Below are 23,285 nucleotides of genomic sequence, written 5' to 3'. Positions count from 1 at the left end.
ATACATGTCACATAGATCAATAAAAGTAGTTGCTGAAGGACTAGAAAGATCACTCAGCTCCTAAGAATAATTGCTGCTCTTCAAGAAGACCCAAGTTAGTTCCTAGCACTATCAAACAATCACCAATAACTACAGTGCCAAGGTACCTACTGCCCCCTTTTGGCCTTCATGAGCAGAGATATACATGTGACATATATCTGGTGGGGAATGTTCTTCTGTATATGTTTGTCTTATTGATTGATGAATAAAACACTGATTAGCCAGGCAGGATTATAGGTAGGTCTAGGACACATGGAGGATTCTAGGAAATGTAGGCAGAGAGGAGTCATCATGTGATCCCAGGAAGTGATATAGCTGGGCAGAACCTTCCATTAGCTAACCATAGAGGTATAGAGGTCTATAAAGACAGGCAGGAAGTGATGTAGCTAAGCAGAATCAGTGTATAAGCAGGGACAATTCTATTCTCTGTGTAAAGGCAGAGTCATCATGTAGGATGCCAGAGGAGTAACATGTCTCTGGACATTTCTCCGGTAAGATAAGGCCATGTGGAAATACTTAGACATAGAAATAGGTTAGTAATTAAGACACATCTAGCCAATAAGAAGCCCTTGTCAACGGCCAACAGATTTATAACTAATATAGTGTCTTATGTGTTATTTGGGGACTGAAGTGGCAGCGGGGCCTGGCCAGGTCCAGAAAACATACATCCACATAAACACACACACACACACACACACACACACACACACACACACACACAAACAATAAAAATTAGTTGTTGAGGGATAACAAGATAATTCAGTGGGAAAAGCACCTATTGTTCAAGCCTGATGAAGCTGAGTTCAATACCCAGAAACTACATGAACGGAGAAAAAGAGAACTGATGACTCCAAGAAGTTGTCCTCTGACCCACACATATACACCTGACACTTTCATGGAGTGCTTGCTACACTTGCAGATAACTGGAGTTCAGTTCCCAGCACTCACATTGGACAGCTCACAACTGACTGTAACTCCAGCTCTGGAAAAATCTTCCAACTTAAGCAAGTATTCGCTTGCACAAACAGGAAGACACACATACACACATGTACACATAAATGAAAATAAATCTCATAAAAATCAAAAAATAATATATAGTTATTTTTTTGTCTAGACATGGTAGCATATTCCTATAATCCCACTACTCCAGATACAGAGGATGGAGAATAATAAACTCTATGCCAGCCTGAACTGCAGATCAAGATCCCATCTCAAAAAACATTAAACAAAACAACCAACCAATGAAATGTTTTTAGTGTAACCTTTGCATTTCAGTTCACAAAATAGTCAACAATAACATCATCATATATACAATCCATTTACATAGTCACACACCACTTTATAGTGAGACTGTCAAAAACATCTCAAACTTCAAATTACTTTTTAATGCCTATCTTCCTAGGGAATTATTCAGTGGACAAACAACTGATCTGTTTTATTCATCACAAACTGTAAGCATCAAGTCAATGTCAAGATCAAATTACTTAAGTAAATGTGGAGAAAAGGTTAAAAATAAAAACAGAAACTACCAAATAATCAGACCCTGACTACTTAGAACCTGATTCAAGTAGCCCCATGATGCCTTATGAAAATATTTAGTCTAACTCCTAATGGTCTTTGCCACCTTACAACAAATAGTCAATCTAAAGACACCAGATGCATATAATTTACTATTTAACAAAATAGTAAAAATAGGTGTCTATTTACTAACATATAGAACCTACATTCTCAGAGGACAGTTATCATGCAGAGACTGTCTCTTACAGCAATGTCAATTTTCTGAATAAATCTTTTCTGTGTCTATTCTGGTCTATAAATACTTTCACTCCCAGAACTTCATGCACAATTAATGAGTTACCTACTGAATTGAATAACCTTAAAATAAAAGTGCTTCAGTCCTGCAGTAGTAGTGCATGCCTTTAATCCCAGCACTTGGGAGGTAGAAATGTGCGGGTCTCAAGGACAGCCTGGTCTACAAGAGCTAGTTCCAGAACAGCCTCCAAAGCCACAAAGAAACTCTCGAAAAAAAACAAAAATAAATAAGTAAAGTGCTTCTTCATTTTTAAAGTATTTACAGAGTAAATGTATTTATTAAAAACTTACTAGAAGCCAGGCGGTGGTGGCACACGCCTTTAATCCCAGCCCTCAGGAGGCAGAGGCAGGCGAACCTCTGTGAGTTCGAGGCTGGGCTGGACCGACAGCCTCCAAAACAATACAGAGAAACCCTGTCTCGTAAAAAACAAAAAAAAAACAAAAAAAAAAAAACAAAAAAAAAATCTTACTAGAGTAGGGCGTTGGTGGTGGCACATGCTTTTAATACCAGCACTCGGGGAGGCAGAGGCAGGCGGTTCTCTGTGAGTTCAAGGCCAGCCTGGTCTGCAAAGCTAGTTACAGGACAGCTTCCAAAACAATACAGAGAAACCTTGTCTCGAAAAACCACAAAAAAAATACTAGATTATGGTTTTGTGATTATATCTTGAAATAAAGTCTAAAATTCAGGATTTGAGTTTAGAAGGCTAACATTTTTTTAATTCTTCATGTAAAAAGGTACATATTCACACTCTAAAAGTTTAAATTTGCTGCAAAGAAACACATTCATCAGATTTTCTGAGTACAAACTTTTGTAATTAACTTTTAGATGCATTCTATACAAATGTCAAAGTCTTCCCAAAACAACTTTTAATTTTCTTTGACCTACAATAAAGTCATTTGTACTTCGTTGTTTTTAAGCAAACAATGAATGTTTTCTATGGGGATTCTACTTTTTAAACTTTAGATATATGTGTTTCATTTAGAATAACTTCAGAGGTTGGGTACCTACTAAATTCCAGGAAGTGGTAGGGAGGGCTCTTCCAAGGAAGGAAAACCAGAACATTATGTTACAAAGAAGTACCAGAGAAACTAGAATAGGAGGATTAAATGGTGAGATAAACAGGAGGGCAGAGTAAAAGAGAGAATATGGGAATGAACAACTAACACTAAAAGTCCTTTAAAATGCCATATGGAAATATACTACCTGTATAAATTTGCATATACATATATGAAAGGAATTTAAATGGAAAAGAGTCACATAATGGGGGAGACAATGCCCCCAACTAGACATCTTTTTTAGGGTTTTTGTTTTGGTTTGGTTTTAGTTTTTTGAGACAGGGTTTCTCTGTGCAGCTTTAGAGTTTGTCCTGGATGGAACTCGCTCTGTAACCCAGGTTAGACTCCAACTCACAGAAACCCACCTACTTCTGTCTCCCAAGTGCTTGCATTAAAGGTATGCACCACCACCACCAGGCCCAAGTAGACATCTTAAGTACCAAGTAAAACTACCAGTTCCAGGAATGAGTTACATCTGTTGAGCTGACCAAAGGGGGTCCCATAGAAATTCCTCCCAAACATCCCAGGCTATTTGTCAAGGCTATTGATTACCCTTTACAACCTCAAGACAAAGCCATGCTTATTTATAACACCAGTCATAGAAAAATCAAGCTGGTGCCCCATTAGAAGCTTCATCCCTACTAGAATTCATGGTGCTGGAAGGCACTCTGCACACTACAGGAAGAGAAAAGTTATCATCAATATTACCCATCTACAAACTCTGTAACCTACAACAGTGAAATGCCTGCAAGATATACTGGTGCAATAGGGGCACAAATGTTATAAGAGCAACTAATCACTTCTTGATTGAATTTAAGACCAATTTCATGAGCTAGAATATCTATACCTGACACTGTTAATGTGTCCAAGAACCTGAGACTACATAGGTTATGGTGCTAGCTAAAGCAGCAGTTCGTGCAAGACCCCTTTGGAGGTCAAACAACCCTTTCACAAGGGTTGCCTAAGACCATCCTGCAGATCAGATATTTATATTGAAAATCATTAACAGTAGCAAAATTACAGTTATGAAATAGTGACAAAAAATAATTTTATGTTTAGGGGTCACTGTGACATAAGGAACTGTATTAAAGGGTTACAGAATTAGAAGGCTGAAAAATCACTGTACTAAAGGAACATACCAATAAAATGATTTCTAAAGACATATTGCTTCATCATACATAGAACAAATGGTGTAATAATCCTATTTTGTTTTTTTAATACTAGTCATGTAAGTTGAATAACTCATAGGAAGATGAGGTTTAATTTATTTTTTAAATGCACCATGAGGAAAATCTAATAAGAAAGGATAAACTACAAGATCCACAGATTTTTAAATTCACTTGAAAGAAAAAGAATCATGAGCTAGATATGGTGATGAATACCTTTAATCTCAGAGGATGATCTCTGAGTGTGAGGCCAGCCTGGTCTACAGCTCTAGGACAGCCAGAACTAAACAAAGATATCTTGTTTCTAAATAAATAAATTGTACGCTAAGCAAATTTCAGGCTATAATTATTTGAAATATAATAACCAAGACTAACAGTACTGAAAGAAGTAGTAAGGACTGGAAATTATGGGGGGTAGTATTTCAGTACGTATAATATTTGCCCTGCAAGCATGAGGACTTGAGTTTAATCTCTAGAGCTGGGCATGATGGCATGTGTCACTAGGAAGACAGGCAAAGGTGGCTCCTCGCTGGCCAGCCAGTTTAACCTACTTGCAAGTAACAGGGCCAGTGAAAGGCACTGTCTTAAAATAAGGGAACAAATAAATGTAGACAGCACCTGAGAAGCATTGTCTGGCCTCCATACATGTACACTGCACACAAACACACAAAAACAGGCACACACACAAAATAGGAAATTATAGCTACAAAATTCTTTTTTAAACAGGTATTCTGGCAGCAACTGTAGAAATTACACCCCCCCCAGCACTTAAGTGTTCTGTATGCTATCAAATTTTTATGCATATTGCCAAGTTTAATACAAAGTGTAAAGATCATTTTTGAAGGGTTTTTATTGTTGATTGTTTGGCCTTTTGGGAGGGTTGGGGTGGACATTTTTTTAGAATTTTACTATGTAGCTCAGCTGGCTCAAATTTGCTAACTTCAGATACTTGAGATACTCCTGCCTCAACCTTTCTGAAGGCCAGATTACAGCTCTGGGACTCTTTTGGTCTTTTTTGAGGCAGAGTCTTGCTGTATGACCCAAAGTGCAAGAATATAAGCATGCTGAAGTGACCAAAGGCAGCTGTTCTCTGAAGTAGATAGCAGGAATAATAGGATTAAGGTAGAGGCAGGTAGGTAGGAAGGAAGGAAGGAAGGAAGGAAGATCAAAGGGAAATAAAAGAGAATTAAGTGACCTTCCAAAGGTTTCAAAATTAGTAAGTGAATGAACTAGTATGGGGTCAAGCCAACCAACCTCAAATTCTTAAACATTACTTTAACTTCGAACAAATAGAGCCCAATCCACAGTTCCACAGCCAAGACTGAACAAGTAATCAATCACAATTGCAGTGAGTTTGTAGTGGCCTACCTGCTTTCAAAAGAGGCATGATCAGATAGATCAGAATAATTCTTTGTTTTGTTTTTTAAAGATTTTTTTTATTTATTACATATACAGTGTTCTACCAGAAGAGGGCACCAGATTGAATTGTAGATAGTTGTAAGCCACCATGTGGTTGCTGGGAATTGAACTCAGGACCTCTGGAAGAGCAGTCAGTGCTCTTAACCTCTGAGCCATCTCTCCAGCCCCAGAATAATTCTTTGGAATAAAATAAATTATACGTTTTCTATTACAATTTATCAAGAACCTAAAAACTAAAATGTCTATTTCCAAAAATATTAAATCTGAAACCAATCACTTCTTGATTATGAAATGGTAATATAACTCAACTTTGTCTGGAGGAAAAAAAACTAGTACCCACACATGCTAATGCTTCAAACTCTAGCATATGCAAATTTTGCAATCAGTATTGCTTGTAATAACATGCAATGCTGAAATTATTTACAGTAAGGATTAAGACATGTTATATTTTTAGGAAGACAACTTAAGAATTTAACTACTAGTTAATAAACATGGCTAGATATATCTATGCTTTCATCCTTTAATAAGTGACATAACTATAGATTGAAAGAAAAGCTTTTTGTCATTTTACAGTTAAAAGTTCATACATAAAATAAAACAGCTTAAAATAGTCATTTCCAACTATATATGTCTTATATAAGTTAATTTAAAACCTCCAAGTCTTTTTTTAAGGTTTTCTTGTCTGTGCAATGTCCATGTGCCTGTGTTTAGGTACGTACACATGAATATAGGGGCCTTCAGAGACCAAAAGAGGACATAGGATCTCCTGAAACTAGAGTAGTAAGTACCAGACATGGGTGCTAGGAACTAAGCCATGGTCCTCTGCAGCAGCACAAAGTGCTCCTGACCTCTGAACCATCTCTCTAGTTTGTAAGAATTTCAATAATTTAGCAGCAATTTAAGGCAAAAGTTTTAGTTTCTTTTACTGGTTAAAAAAATCAGAGGAAAAAAAGCCCAGATATTCATTATATGAAAAATTAACCCCTGATACAGGGAGCATATAATTACACATACAGGTCAGAGGTTGACATCAGGTGTTGTCCTCTATCACACTCCACCTCATTTATTTGTGACAGGGTCTCAGCAAGAAATGTCTAGCCAGAGAGAACCTGAGATCTGTCTTTATACACCTGACCTGCACCACACCCAGCTTTTATATAGTACTAATAATGTAAACTCGAGCGTTTAGGCTTGTGCAAGAAGTATTTCCTCCAACGACCTATGTCCATAACTCCTAAAAAGTATTTTTATTTTACTCATATGTGCATATATGTGTGGATATTGGGGGGGCGCTCAGAGGCCAAAAGAGGCACTACATCACCTGGAGCTGGAGTTACAGACAAGTTGTAAGACACTTGACATTAAGCTCTGAGAACCAAATTCCCATCCTCCGGAGAAGCAGCAAGTACTCTGAATTATTAAGCTATCTCTCTAGCTCCCTAAAAAGTAAGTTTAAGAAGTATCAAGCTAAGGATGAAGCTTAATGGTACAGAGTGTGGACAGCAGTCACAATGCACCAAAACAAAACAATAACAACCACAAAGGAAAAAAATTCTAAAGTTGAAACAGCCACTTCAGTGCTAGGTAATCAGAGATGTAATCAATTTACTGTTTATGTTAAATGAAGATCATACATCAGGGTTAATACAAAAATAGTAAATTGGTCTATAAGCAACAAACACATAAGTGAATATTAGATATAAATTAGCAAAGGATAACCAGCCTACAGTCTATAACCCCAGAGAAGCTAATTAACAAGGATGACCCTAAGAGAGACATGTAAGGATCCCCCTGGAAAGGGGAAATAGAGAAGATCTCCTGAGTAAATCTGGAGCATGGGGGAGGGGGGAAGAGCATGAGGGAACATGATGGTCCAGTTGGGGGAAGGACAGAGAGAGAAAGCAAGGAAAGAAATAATCTTGATAGAAAGAGCCATTATAGGGTCAGTGAGAAACCTGGCACTAGGGAAATTGCCAGGAATACACAAGGATGACCCCAGCTAAGACTCTAAGCAATAATGGAGAGTGTGCCTGAACTGCCTTCCCCTATAATCAGACTGAGGACTACCTTGTTATCTTAGAACCTTCATCCAGTAATTGATGGAAGCAAATGCATAGATCCACAACTAACCACTAGGCCGAGCTCTCAGAGTCCAGGTAAAGAAAGGGAGGAGTGATAATATGAGCAAAGGGGTCAAGACCATGATAGGGAAACCCACAGAAACAGCTGACCTGAGCTAGTTGGAGCTCACTGGCTCAGGAATGACAGCTGGGGAACCCATACAGGACTGAACGAGGCCCCCTCTGAATGTGGGTGACAGTTGTGTAGCTTGGAGAGTTTATGGGGCTACTGGCAGTGGGACCAGGATCTAACCCTAGTACATGTACTGGCTTTTTGGAGCCCATTCCCTATAGAGGGATACCTTTCAGCCTAGATACAAGGGAGAGGGCTGGTCCTGCCTCAACATGATGTGACAGACTTTGTTGACTTCCCATGGGAGACCTTATTCTCTCTGAGGAGTGAGTGGGAAGTGGGATGGGGGAAGATGGAGGGAGCAGGAGAAGAGGAGGGAGGGGGAACTGGGATTGGTATATAAAAAAAAAGATTGTTTTAAAAAAAAGTAACTAAAAACTAGTGATCCTCTTTCCTAACCCTGTTGGTATATCAGCTCATCTTCATGCTGACTGATAAAGATGAATGTGAATAAGCAATATGAAGTCCCTTTAACAGGAACAAAAATATTTAGGTACTTGTACTGACTGGCTCGGAATCATAGCAATAATCATCCCAGCTCTGTCTGAGGGGTTTCTTTGTTATCTGAAAGTAAGGCACAGTAGTTAGGCAGAAGTTATTAGGTAGGAATTATATTTCTGTAATGATCTGAGATGCAGTATCCAAAAAGAAAGACTACTGTCCAAAGAACAGTTATTTTGCATGGCACCATATACTAATAAAAACTAAATAAATATTCAGATTCTGGGAGATCGTATATTATTCTATTCAACTTATACATGCCATTGCCCAGTGGTTCTGATATTTGTATTAACCACTAAGTTCATTATCCTGTAAGTACTAACATTATGTTTGTATGCTATAACCACTCATTACATAAAGACTCAGAACTGTAAGGTTCTGAGTCAGTAAAAATCATACGCTCATTTATAAGTAATTACCACCTGTTTAAAGAAAATAATCACTCAAGAGATGAATTAGTAATTCTTTAAAATATACTTAATTTTGTACAGTAAAAGTTTCTAGCATTCAAACAAAGTGATGTAACTTCTAAGTTCTTGGTCTACTAACACAAAGTTAAGGTAGTTTATATTAATATGAAGTTTTAAAATTTAAAAATACCAGGTAGAATATACTGTACATTTGAAGAAAAGTCCATGGTATTACTATTGTCATGTATATAATTATGTTAATATATAATTTTGATGTACTCAAGCATAAATTAAATGGAAAAAAATTCCTTTTGAGGTTATTTTTCATTGCCATAAAGGACTTTTCTCCATAAATATTATATTTTTCCTCAAAGAAAAATGAGAAATTGCTTTATTCTTCAATGATCTAATATAGTAACAATTCAACTAATAATTAGATTTGGAATTTTAATGAGGAATAAAAATAGAGAAATGAATATCATGAAAAGTTGTGAAGATCACTCCTTGTTATGGAAGTTTAAGGCTGAATTCTGATTTTTGTTTGTTTTGTTTTAGAAGCAGGGTTTCTCTGTAGCGCTGGAGGCTGTCCTGGAACTTAATCAGAAGACCAGGGTGGCCTGGAACTCACAGAGATCCACCTGCCTCTTCCTCCCAAGTGCTGGGATTAAAGCTCTGGAAGCTGTCCCTGGAACTCAATCAGAAGACCAAGCTGGCCTGGAACTCACAGAGATCCACATGCCTCTTCCTCCTAAGTGCTGGGATTAAAGCTCTGGAGGCTGTCCTGGAACTCAATCAGATGATCAGGCTGGCCTGGAACTCACAGAGATCCACCTGCCTTTTCCTCCCAAGTGCTGGGATTAAAGGTATATGCCACCACCACCCGGCTTGAATTCTGAATTTTATATATATATTCTCTAAATCATTTGCCTTTGAGGAATTCCATATTGACACTTTGTTCTGTTTTGTTTTTAACACAGAAACTCACAGTTGCCCTGGAATCCACTATATAGATCAAATGGCCTCAACATCATGGTATCCTCCTCCTGCCTCAGCTTCCCAAATTCTGGGATTACAAAAATGAGCCACTATGCTTGGGCTTCCAATAGAATGTTTAAGAGAGCTGTTCACTAAATTATACAGTAATACTCTGTGTTAGTATCATAGCATGCAGACATATGTGCACTAGACTGCAAAACATGCAAATCAAGTTTGAAGCAATCTCTCTGCAATAGGTAAGCATTAATTACCAATTACACTTAACATCCTGGAGTATATAAAAGTATGTCACAACAAAAAGAATGTAACATTTTTCTGATAAGAAAAGTACCATGAAACAGTTTAATATTCTTAAAAGAATCTCACAAAATGTATAGAAAGCATATTTAATTTTTTACCATTATACAAAGGAGATAATCTTTTAAATTTGGAAGTTACATCATTTAAACTTTAGACTACCTACATAAAGGCACTGGTTAATATCCATTATCTAACTTGAGGAAAAAAAGCACTAAAAAACTTTTTCAGTAACTAAAATCTAATTATTACCTACATTTCAAAATGCTTTCCGTGAACTCTCACCTGATTGAGATAATGATACTCCTCAGGCTCTTTAAGGTGGAATGCTAACCTCTCTTCTTCACTTGCTCCTGCCAGGAGGTAATAGAATACATGATAGTTCCTGTTGGGAACAAAGCATATAATGAACATGACTAAACTGGTTTGTTTGTTTTGTTTTGATTTTAAAGAACACATTGCTTAGTAAAATGTTTTATTTACTTCAATTTTTAGGCGATGTGACAAATTCAACAATATGCTATAAAATAGAATGCAGAATACAAAAGGGGAAGCAGTAAAATGAGAAAGTAGGGGCTTTCAAAAATTGTCTTCTCTAACACCAATGAGAAAAAAAATTCACAAATTTGCTTGAATTACTCTTTCAGAGCTCCAAAATTAATCAAGAGCTTGCAACTAATTAAATCCAGTGAGGTATTTACCAACTGCACCTAACACTATCTATAGAATACAAGAGTATATACACCTTCTCAAGTTGACATGAAGCATTACTAGACAGTAAAACAAGCTGAACATAGTCTAATGAAATCTAACCACTGTGAAATGAGATTAAAATGAATGCTGGAAATTCCCCAAATTCAAAACTATATGACCAGATGTGGAGGCTTATGATATAATCCCAGCACTCAGGAAGCTGAGACAAAGAACTCAAATCAAGCCTGGGCTATACAGTTAGTTCCAAATCAGCCTGTGCTAAACCAAAACCCTGTGTTTCAAAAAACTAAATTACCAAGGACAACAAAGAGAAAAAAAAGGAAGAAAGAAAAACAAGGCAGGTAAAGGAATAAACACAACAAGCAAAAGAAAAACAATAACAAGTACTAGAGAAGAAATAAATAGAATAGTGAACAATATAAACGGAGTACATCAATGAAATTTTAAAGACTGATTCTCTGAAAACATGTACAAAATTAACAAATCTTTATTTCAACTGATAAAAACAGACTGGTTCAAGGCCAGGATGAGGGAGGAGAAACAGAACAGGTAAAATTACAAAAGTAAGAAAAACTATGACACAGTATTATTTATTATCAAATTAAGATAACCCACATAAAGTGAACAATTTCTAGAAAAATACAAGCTACCAGACTCAACTAAAAAACAAACTCCAAACAACTCTATAGCCACCAAAGTATTTAAATTAGCAAACATAACTTTTTCGAGTAAAAACCCAGAACCAAATGACTATGCTAGTAAATTCTACCAGACAGTTAAGGTTACTCAATCTTTCAGAAGTTTTTCTAAGAAATTACAGCAAGGACTAGCTTTCATCTCATTCTAAGGAACTATAAATTAGACCAAAAAAGGAAAACCTTAGAGCAATGGCTCTCAACCTTCCTAATGCTAAGAACCTTTATTACAGTTCCTCATGTTGTACTGACCCCCAACCATAAAATTATTTTCACTGCTACTTCATAACTGTAATTTTGTTACTCTTATGAATCATAATGCAAATATCTGTGTTTTCTGATGGTCTTAGGAAACCCCCGTGGATGGTCTTAGGTGACCCCTGAGAAAGGGCCATTCGACCCTCAAAGGAGTCATGCATATGACCCACGGTTTGAGAACAACTGCCTTACAGCATTATATGCTATGACTACATACAGAAAAAAATCCACACTAAAATCACAGCAAAACAAATCCTGCAACACATACTACAGAGAATACATACATGCACTTGTCAAAGCAATCAAAATAATAATGTAAACTCTGTATTGTCACTTCCAATTCATTCTATAACCCAAGAAATCAAGATTATATCCCCACTACTCCATTATATGTTCAAAAAACCTCACTGATTACTTATAGTGGGAACTGAGCCAGAACTTTGTGCATGTGTTCTACTGAGTATACATATAGCCTTCTCTCTAGGCATTCAAATATCTCTAATAAGGAACTTCTCTTATTTCTGCTACACACACACACACGCATACACACACACACACACACACACACACACACACACAAGCACTAAATTTTTAATCTAATCCTGTCAATTCATTTTCATTATGTAGTCAGTCATTAATTACTGAACTTTATTACATATAAGGACCATGTTAATCACATTAAAAATATTCTTTCAAGGCTAGATATGGTGTCCTACACCTTTATTTCCAGCACTCGGGAAGCAGAGGTAGGCAAACTGATGTGCATCTAAGGCCAAGCTGGTCTGCATAAGAGTTCCAAGACAGCGAAGGCTGTATAGCAAGACCCTTTCTTAGATAGATGACAGATAGATAAATTTTAAAGGATTAAAAAATAGAAAACCTGTTATTTCATTTAGGCCTTGAAAGACACAGAAAGATTTTTAGTACATAAGAAGAAAAGTGAGAGAGGGAACTGGGATTGACATGTAAAAGAAGCTTGTTTCTAATTTAAATAAAAAAAAGGGGGGGAAGGTGATAAAGAGTAACAGCTCTGCATACCTAATAGAAGTGTTCCAACTGCCTTTAAAAGAAAAATAGCATTCTGCCCAAAAAAGAAATAGTAGCTACTTATAAAAATTATGCATGATATACAGTGAATTAGGGTTGCAGTATACAAAGAATCTAAAAGGGAATCTGTATGATGCAATAAATTTGATGTAATTATACAAATAAAAATATATACCGTTCATTATGCTCTTGGTAAACAAGTCTAGATTTCTCCAGTAGGTATTTTTCAACATAAGCCCTGGAAGAAAATAAAATTGGTTGATACAAATAATAACAACTGATTTAGATAACTAATAAAGTTTAATATATGGCAGATTATTTAGACAGATTATTTAGACAGAACATTCTCCAGATGACAGCATTTATCATTATAATTGTTACAGATATTAGCATTATCCATGTTAAATTCTAAAACACCTACTTATGTAACCAAATGGCTAGAAAAATAAGATAAGCAGGTGAACTGTATCAAGTAAATACACAATAGAACCCTATTTCAAAAAATAAAAACAAAACCAAAATCATACACTAGTAATCAGCAACACAACTACCTTATGAATATGAATCCACGTCGGATTTCACTACAAAGGCTAACTTTTCCAGAAAATCAAAAGAGAAAACTGCAGTATTAATATATCTCAGAAGGAAGACATGTTTATCCACATAGATCCCAAAAACATCTTTAATAACATTTAATAAGTAATACTAACATAAACAAGACAATTAAAATCCATGCTGAATTAGTTAATACAATAAAAGTTTTTTAACAAAAGTTTTTCTTAATGAATGCTATTGACACAAAAAGCAAAAGTAGTATTGCAGTAGTATTTGTAATGGCTTGGCTTCTACATATCCCCAACAAAGGCCTATAGGCTAAAGACTAAATCATCAGTCTATAGTGCTAGTAGGAAGGAGACTGGGTCTCAGTGGAAGAAAATTAGGTAATTAAAGTGTATCCTTAAGGGGATATTGACTCATCCCTCTCCTCCCTCTTCTTTGCTTGCTTTCTAGCCACCATGTGGTTATCACCATGAGGTCTGTCCCACAGTCCCAGCAATGATACCAAAGGACCACAAACAACAGAGCCAATCAATCATGGGTCTATACTTCTGCAATTGGAAAACAAAATATAATCTTTCCTCTTTATCTTTGATATAATGTCACAGCAATGGAAAGTTGACTTAGTTAACATTTCCCATTGCTGAGGCAGAATCCCTTACAGAAAAAGAGAAAAAAAGGAAGAAAGAAACTATAGAAGGGATGACCTCATTTTAACTCATGGTTCAGGATACAGTCCATCATGACAAAGTGGCTCAGTTCATGGCAGTGGGAGTTTACAGCAGTTTGTTTCTGTTCTCAACAGAACCAGAAGCAGAGAACAAGAGCCAAGAGTGGGGCTAGGATAATATGCCTTGAGCAATCAGGTCAAACAAGAGTAAAGTACAAACCATCCAGGTACTACATGAAAAACAATAAAAATATGTAATATAAAATATAATGTAAAAGAAAAATCACACTCATAACTTAAAAATAAACTCAATCAAATATATAAAAACATTTAAGTACTCTTAAAAGTACAAAGACATTATCTCTAAAATAATCATAAGTTTAAACACTAAATCAATGAAAGCAGGCAGAAGCTACAGAGGAACCTTAAGTACACAATTAACTTAAGTACACAAGAATCCAACTTGAAAAGGCTACATACAGTATGGTTCCAATTGTTTATCTTGGAAAAGGTGATATGGAGATAGTAAAAGATCACTAGTTACCAAGACCTGAAAGGTAGCAGAGCTGAATAAGACAAACACAAAAGATTTTTAGCACAGTAAAACTATGCTGAAATACTAAAATGGAGACTGTAAATAGCATCTCTACATTTCTCTAAGCCAACAAGATGTATAACTCAATTAGCAAACTTTAGTACAAGTTATGGACCTCACAATAAAAATACAGCAAGAACACTATCATCAGTTGTAACAAACAAACCATACTAACACAGAGATGCTTGTAGAAGAAACAATACTGGAAGAGATGTAAATGATACATAGGAACTCTCTGTAACTCTTGTTTCCTTCTGCTATAAATCTGAAACTGGTCAAAAGAATACTGTCGTCCAAGGACACTGCATGCACATGGTATACACATACACAGAAAATAAAACAGATCTTAGTGTGTGTGTGTGTGTGTGTGTGTGTACCAAACATGTATGCATATACTTAATATATATACATGTATGTTTGTATGTACCAAAATATACTGCTTGTAAGTAGCAATACTTACCCAAGTACAGTGCCTGTTTCTTGGTAATTTACTTGAATAAACTTGCCAAAACGACTTGAATTGTTATTATGAGCTGTCTTTGCATTTCCAAAGGCCTGTCAAAATAAATATTGTTTTTATTCAGAAGTAATTTTTTGTTGTTGTTGTTTTGTTTGTTTTTCGAGACAGGGTTTCTCTGTATTATTTTGAAGACTATCCTCGAACTCGATCTGTAGACCAGGCTGGCCTCGAACTCACAGAGATCTGCCTGCCTCTGCCTCCCGAGTGCTGGGATTAAAACAGTGCACCACCAATGCCTGGCTTAGAAGTAATTTTTAAACATTGCTTAAATACTAGAGAAAAACAGTAGGGCAATTTACATGTTTAGAATCATTCATATTTGAGGTAGAATAAAACAATGAAAAGGCTTAACAAAAAAACAAGCAGATTTTTACCTTATACTAATTCTGTAAAATGAATCTCAATTTTTAGAACCTAGCCTACAGTATTAAAAAAAAATAACTCAATTGTTAAGAGCACATGCTGTGCAAGCATGATCTGAATTCCAATCACAACATCCCTATAAAAAGCCCAGGGTGGTGATGCACAGCACCTGTAACATCAACTCAATAAACAGAGAGAAGGAAGGCTGAGGTTTGTTGGACATTCAACTAGTTCCAGATTTAGTAAAAGACCATATCTCAAAGAGTAAGGTGGAGAGTGACAGTACAGAACAATGTCCTCGTCTGAATTCCACTTCTGTGTCACAAAAGATTCCTGTAACTACACACAATTTTGCATAGAATACACACATTCATACATATAACGATTATTAAAATAAAAACATGTTTCTTTAATGAAAATCCTGGCAACTTCACAGTCACAGGAGCCATAGCAACAGCCACATCTACCCAGGAGGCCAAGATAATACTGATGGCATAAATCACCACAGGACTAAATTCAAGAAACATCGTCAGGTAACTTTTAGTGGCGTTTAACACTTAGGAACCAGAGTTTCTGCCTAACTGCCAATCTTGGGAAACTGTGGCCATTGGTCAGTAAGCTGATAGGGGTAAAAACAAGACTGGGGCTGCCCCATCACAAATGTGATATTGCATGAGCAATCTGACATCATGAAGACCAAATACTTATGCAAAAGAGCTGAGGAGAAAATTAAGGATGTGGGTGGGTTTATTTTTTGGGAGAGGGGAGGTAAAGTGTGCTGGTGGCTTGAAGCCACACAAAAAGGTTCATTAATTAATACTAACAAATTCTTTAAAAAAAAAAAAAAAAACGGGGCTGGAGAGATGGCTCAGAGGTTAAGAGCACTGACTGCTCTTCCAGAGGTCCTGAGTTCAATTCCCAGCAACCACATGGTGGCTCACAACCTCTACAATTCAATCTGGTGTCCTCTTCTGGAAAAAAACACTGTATGTATAATAAATAAATAAATCTTTAAAAAAAAAAACGACTAATCTCATGTCAAGATTTCTTTACATTCCAGAGACAGCCAACTTCTTCTTTCCCTCCCCCCCACCTTTGGTTTTTTGAGACAGGATTTCTCTGTGGCTTTGGAGACTGTCCTGAACTAGCTCCTGTAGACCAGGCTGGTCTCGAACTCACAGAGATCCGCCTGCCTCTGCATCCTGAGTGTTGAGATTAAAACAGTGCGCCACCACCGCCCGGCAACAACCGACTTCTTAAGCTCATACTAAAGCATTTTGCAAAGCTGAAGGAAGAGACTAAAAAAAATAATAATTACATAAAAACTGATGATTCTAGAAGTATATAACTGAAGTTTCATTAAAGTACCACACTTATCTATTTAAAACAAAGCTATTTTATACAGATGACAAAAGAACTATAAACTACTTGTATCATCACCCAAAGTATATACCAGGCAATGGAATAATGAATGGCCAGCAATAAAGAATGAATGAAATAAAATCAATGATGACTAGTCAACACTGTGTTAAGCAAAAGAAACTAGACATAGAAAACAATTATATAATCTATATAAATCCAATTCTACAAAAGATAAAATAGTAGCAGTAAGTAAACCAGAGGCTGTCTGGGAATAGAGGTGGAATTGGGATATGTTCACAGGTGACCCTGGGTTGATAAAGATATTCTGGGCCCAGGAAAATGGCTCAGGAGGTAAAAGCCCTTGCCAGAAAATCTAAAATCTGATTTTGATCACCAGGTCCCACATGGTGAAAGGAGAAAACTGACTCCCAAAAGTTGACTTTTGACTTCCACATATATGGTGTGGTGCATACAACATCCATACATATATATAAACAAACAAAAAATATTTTTAAATTTTAAGATATTCAGAAGCTTTATTTTATATATACAGATAGTATATTGGTTGGTTTTGTGTCTCAACTTGACAAAAGCTAGAGTCATCACAGAGAAGGAGCCTCAGTTGAGGAGACCCAGCAGTAATGCATTTTCTCATTTAGTGATCAATGGGGGAGGGCCAGACCAGGGTGGGTGGTGCTATCTCAGGACTAGTGGTCCTGAGTTCTATAAGAAAACAGGCTGAGCAAGCCATGGGGAACAAGCCAGTAAGCAGCACCACTCCAAGGCCTCTGTATCATCTCCTGCCTCCAAGTTCCAGCCCTCCTTGAGTTCCTGTTCTGACTTCCTCCAATAATGAAAAGCAATGTGGACGTGTAAGTCAAATAAGCCCTGTCCTACCAAACCCTAAGACAGATAGATAAACAGTTTTACATACTTATGTATTCATTAAACTGTACATTTTAAATGTACTTATTAAAAGTTATAATTCAACAAAATTTAAACTTTTCTAAAAGCAAGAATTGGTGGTATATCTCAATACCACCAAAAATAAATTATCCACTGCCTAAAGTAGCCTATTCACACTATCTTTAAAAAGTTTGATTTTGAAACAATTCATTGAAGGTTTTTTTCTTCTTGTAAAGATTAATAAGAATCACATCCTTTGCCAGGCACTGGTGATGCATGCCTTTAATCCCAGCACATGGGAGGCAGAGGCAGGCAGATTTCTGTAAATTCCAGGCCAGTCTGGTCTACAGAGCCAGTTCCAGGACAGCCTTCAAAACAATACAGAGAAACCCTGTCTCAAAAAAACCAAAAAAAAAAAAAACCACATCCTTCTATTTACACACACACACACACACACACACACACACAGTTGAAGAGAGAAAATTTAACTGACACTTCATATTACACTTTTACTCCAACAGTTATCAGTGTAGTTGAGACCAAAAACATGACCAGAAAATTTGCTAGAAATACAAAATTTTAGAACCTGCACAGTATTGTCAGAAATTCTGAGGATAAGGTCCAGCAATCTGTGTTTTAATAGTTCAAACACAATGTAAAGTTTGAGAAACATAATCTATCTACTATGCATAGATTTCAATTTCTATGAAATTTCAATGAATACTAGAAATCATGCCATAATGACATAGCAAATACGAATTCCTGAAAATATTTAGAAATATTGCTTGTGAATGCTTATAATCTATTATATCATTTTAAATAAGTGATGGGAAGTGTGGATGCTCAAACACAATCAAGAAAAGCCTAAGGTAGACACATACACTGTGTCACACACAGTCTAGCAGCAGTGAGATTTGAATGTCTCAATAATGTCTCAAATGTCAATTCTGTCCTTCCTTGGTACACTATAGAAGATATTTTTCCCAAGGATTTACAAAAATATCACAAAAATCAAAAAAATGTAAAAAAGCCTCTATCGTTTAAATGTCATATGCTATTTTGGCACAATATAGAGGGAAAAAAAGCAGGATTAGAGAAAAACAAATATTTCACAATATACTATTATTATTTTCACATATGCAACTTTTCTGTTTTGTTTTAAAAACAATCTCACTCAATCTAAGGCTGGACTGAGATTGACTACATAGTCCAGGTTTACCTTGAACTCTAAGATTCTCCTACCTCAACCTCCAAAGTACTATGATAACAGATTCACAACAACATACCTGGGCATTTTTAATCCTATCCAAACCTACAATGGAAGAAGCCAAGCAGAAGTTTTCCCCGTTGTATAAAATTTTTTTAGAATACAAGTCTATCAATCAGGTGGAATCCTTTGGGACCATGTTGAGAGTCTTGTAGACACTTTATCACAGGGTTATATGGATGGCAAATACATGTGAGAAAGCATGCTCAACAACACTACTACAGGATTTTATTTAAGACCTCAATGTACCCAATACAGTGCTATTATGCACCAATAAGAATGGCTAGAAGAAAAATGTCAATGACAAGTGACACTGAGGGTATGAAGCAACTAGAACGTTAGTATTTGCTGGTGATTAAGCAAAATAATAAAACCACTCTACTTACAATATGATACAACAATCCCACTTCACTTCGTGAACACTGAGGTCAGTAAAAATGTCAGAGTATCTTGCGAAAAATCTTCCTTCATAAAAGAAACAAGAATGCAGATAAGAACTATCCAAAGAAGACCTTTTAAGAACTTTATTAAGTAGCCAAGATTTGCAATAACCCTCAGTTAATGGGCACTGATAACACTGGCTAATTATAGGGTTTTGTTGTTTATTTTTAAAAGGGCATTTTAGCATTTTATTTATTTCTATTCATTCCTGCCTACCTCCACACTAAAAGAGTTCACCAATTTCTCACAACAATTTTTTTGTTTTAATTTTGTTTCTTCCCACAACAAATTTTTATATAAAGCATGCTAGACACCACTAGAATAGAGCTGAGGTTCTTCCAAAGCACTATTCATCACCTGTCCAGCATTTCCCTGGAAAAGCTCCCTGTAAGGGTTGTCTTTATCTTAATTAACTATCACTCACTGAGAACAGCATCTCCATTCGCATTATCACCAGGTTTGTATCTCCAAAACAGAGACAATTATTTGTTTTGGTTTTTGTTGTTGTTGTTTTTCGAGACAGGGTTTCTCTGTGTAGCTTCGTAGACCAGGTTGGCCTCGAACTCACAGAGATTCACCTGCCTCTGCCTCCCAAGTGCTGGGATTAAAGGTGTTCACCACTACCAACAGAGTCAATTGTTTAGGCAATGAAAATACCTAAGGTGGTAATATGGGTGGGGAGGGGACCCCTCAAAAATTACAAAATGGGCTTGAAAAGACACGAAAGTCAGAACTGGAAAGGTGGCTTGGCAGTTAAAAGCACCAGCTGCTCTTTAAAGGACCAGGGTTTAATTCAGGACTTAATATCCATTTGGAACTCCTGCCCCAGATCAAATACCCTCTTCTGGTCTCTCCCAGCACTGAACACATGTGCACACAAACATGCATACTGACAAACACTCACACATAAAACAAAATCTCAAAACAAGGTATAAAGATTGCATCCACGTAGAAGGCCGTGTATGTGCAAGAGTTTTACAAATGTCAAAGAATAGATGTATGCTCAGGAAAGAGCTCAGACTTGTGTTTGAATATGAGGCTGCATAATAGCAGAAAATAAAAGGGCAAAGTCAAGTTGATACTTACCAGGATGCGGGTGACAGTGCTTCAACAAGTATATAAAACCTCAAAGAAAAGTCTGAGAGCATTAACATGTGTAGGCATCTTTAAAAGTCCCTATCCAATCAGAACCATAGAAAACAATGGAGAATTATATAATTCCATGAAAAAAAAAAGAATACACTACTTAGAATATTAGTTCACAAGTCATAAAACAACAAAATAGAAGTAGCAAAACTAATAATCACAGCCGGGCGTTGGTGGCGCACGCCTTTAATCCCAGCACTCGGGAGGCAGAGGCAGGCGGATCTCTGTGAGTTTGAGACCAACCTGGACTACCAAGTGAGTTCCAGGACAGCCTCCAAAGCCACAGAGAAACCCTGTCTCGAAAAACCAAAAAAAAAAAAAAAAAAAAACTAATAATCACAACTCCTGGGGAAATCCAGAAGTATTACATTATATTAAGTTCTAGGTTGTATCTCTTCCTTTATAAAGCTCAATACAAACAGAAATTTGCCCTATTTCTTCTATCTTTGTAAAGAGATATACTACTTTTCCAGTGGCTCAAAGAAACATCTTTTGGTTGGTTTTTTTTTTTTTGATAGTACTAATGATAGAATCCATGACATGCAAGTACTACAACCCTACAAAAATCATTTCCAAAAAAAACCTATTAGTATCACACCTGCCTTGTTTCTTTGCTATCTTAGAGGTTCCCTTGATCACTACAAATGATGTCTATTCTTATATTTTTATTTCATCTTCTCACATCTACCAATTTTTTCTTGAAGATTTAAGAAAAGTATTTCTAGCTTGGTATGGTGGCACATGCCTTTAATCCCAGCACTAATGAGGCAGAGGTAGGTGGATCTCTGTGAGTTCAAGGCCAGCCTGATCTACATAGTGAGTTCTAAACAGCCAAGGCTATATAGAGAGACTTTGTCTTTAAGAAAAAAAAGGGAGAGAGACAGAGAGACAGAGATAGAGAGAGAGAGAGAGAGACAGAGAGAGACAGAGAGAGACAGAGAGAGACAGAGAGAGACAGAGACAGAGAGACAGAGAGACAGAGACAGAGAGAGAGACAGACAGAGACAGACAGACAGAGACAGACAGACAGAGAGAGAGAATTGTTTCTATACAACTTACCTCAAGTACTGGTCCAGCTCCAAGAATAATCTGTTCTACTCCACTAGCAAATCCTTTCTGACTGAGGGCAGTAAGGTGATGAATAAGAAAGTTTGTGCTTTGCGTCTTCCCAGAACCACTCTCTCCTGAAATCACAATACACTGATTCTTTTTGCGCTGAAGCATAGCATGATAAGCTACATCTGCCACCGCATATATGTGGGGTTCAAGTTTTCCCAACTGGTGGTTATCATACATTTTGACATATTTGGGATTATAAATAGGAAGAAATTTGAATGGGTTAATAGCTATTAGAATACTGCCAACATAAGTATAAATTTTTTCATGTTTAAAGCGGTTCCGTAGGTTTTCTAAGAGAGTTTTCTCATTCAAATCAGGTAAGCTACATAAATCATCAAAGTCTTTCTGTTGAGGCTGTGGAAGGAAACCCCGTTCCATCATCCTTCGGCGTTCTTCGGTTATCCGTAGCCATGATTGGAGGCTACCATAATGAATTGATCCATCAAGGTTTTTTTCTCTCAGAAGAAAGCGGTAGTCCTCTCCACTCAAGCGATTTTCCAAAGCCATCCGGGGCCACAACATCATTCGTTGAACTGGACAGTCGGTAGGATTGAGTATCCATTCTTCTCCACCAAATTCCTTTACCTCTGCTAAAACGTAACATTTTGTTTTGTCTAGGTGAAGTCTATTTATAAGAGAGTCAATCACCTCAGCAGCTGTGGAGTTTTTTCTGGCAGGAATTGGACAATAAATTGTTCCTTCTGAAATTGTCCCAGGATATATTCGTAATGTGTGTTCATTATCCTCAAAGCGTCGTCTTCCTCCATCACTTACATTCATATTGGACTTTGTCCCATCAGAACGGACAGTATGTGTTCAGGACTGGGCAAACCATCTTCTTGGAAAAAGAACTGGAACATAAAAGATAGAACACTGAGCAGTCACACTGAATAGTTTTCTGTGCCCAAAAATCAAAGTCTTAACAAGCATATTGAATACAGCTTTCTAAACACAAAATCCTAACTCTCTGTATAAGATTTTCTGTGTAACAACCCTAGTTGTTCTGGAACTAGCTCTGTAGAGCAGGCTGGCCTCGAACTCATAGAGATCCACCTGTCTCTGCCTCCCGGTGCTGGGATTAAAGGCCAGTACCGCCACCACCCGGCTAAGAACAAGTATTAAGCCAAGCATGGTGGCATATGCCTGCAATACCAACACTTGAGAAGTAGAGACAATTAGAGTTCATGGCTATCTATTAAGTTTATGTTCAGTCTGAGTTACTTAAGATCTTATTTTTGGGAGGGGGACCACACGCTGAAAATGTCTCATTAAAACCATATAACACATCACCCTTTACAATTGCCACAAACAACATTAAATACCTTGGGGTAACGCTAACCAAACAAGTGAAAGACCTGTATCGCAAGAACTTTGAATCTTTAAAGAAAGAAATTAAAGAAGCCCTCAGAAAATGGAAAGATCTCCCATGCTCTTAGATAGGCAGGATCAATGCAGTAAAAATGGCAATCCTGCCAAAAGCAATCTACAGATTTCAATGCAATCCCCATTAAAATCCCAGCACAATTCTTCACCGACCTTGAAATAACAATAATCCATTTTGTATGGAAAAACAAAAGACCCAGGATAGCCAAAACAACCCTGTTCAACAGGGCAACGTCTGGAGGCATCAGCATCCCTGACTTCAAGCTCTATTATAGAGCTATAGTCCTGAAAA

At 36.8% G+C, this 23,285-nt stretch overlaps 1 protein-coding gene across 2 annotated transcripts in view; it reads right to left on the bottom strand.

The window, feature by feature from the left end:
* Myo9a (myosin IXA) overlaps positions 1-23,285 on the bottom strand; it is a 56,933-nt gene that overhangs the window by 4,868 nt on the left and 28,780 nt on the right. The window contains exons 2-6 of one of the 2 annotated variants that reach the window (XM_040730038.1): positions 21,551-22,461; positions 14,947-15,041; positions 12,839-12,901; positions 10,235-10,334; positions 8,253-8,309 (exon numbers count right to left, since the gene is read on the bottom strand). In XM_040730038.1, coding sequence (XP_040585972.1) covers positions 8,253-8,309; positions 10,235-10,334; positions 12,839-12,901; positions 14,947-15,041; positions 21,551-22,390 — 1,155 coding nt within the window. In that variant the 5' untranslated portion in view covers positions 22,391-22,461. The remainder of the gene's footprint in view (positions 1-8,252; positions 8,310-10,234; positions 10,335-12,838; positions 12,902-14,946; positions 15,042-21,550; positions 22,462-23,285) is intronic. The other variant, XM_040730039.1, reaches the window with a different exon arrangement.

This window comes from Mesocricetus auratus, unplaced genomic scaffold (genome assembly GCF_017639785.1).
Source record: "Mesocricetus auratus isolate SY011 unplaced genomic scaffold, BCM_Maur_2.0 Super-Scaffold_100022, whole genome shotgun sequence".
In the NCBI taxonomy this organism is placed as follows: Eukaryota; Metazoa; Chordata; class Mammalia; order Rodentia; family Cricetidae; genus Mesocricetus; species Mesocricetus auratus.
The sequence above is the reverse complement of the archived record's forward strand: the minus strand, read 5'-3'. Positions and strand labels throughout refer to the sequence as shown.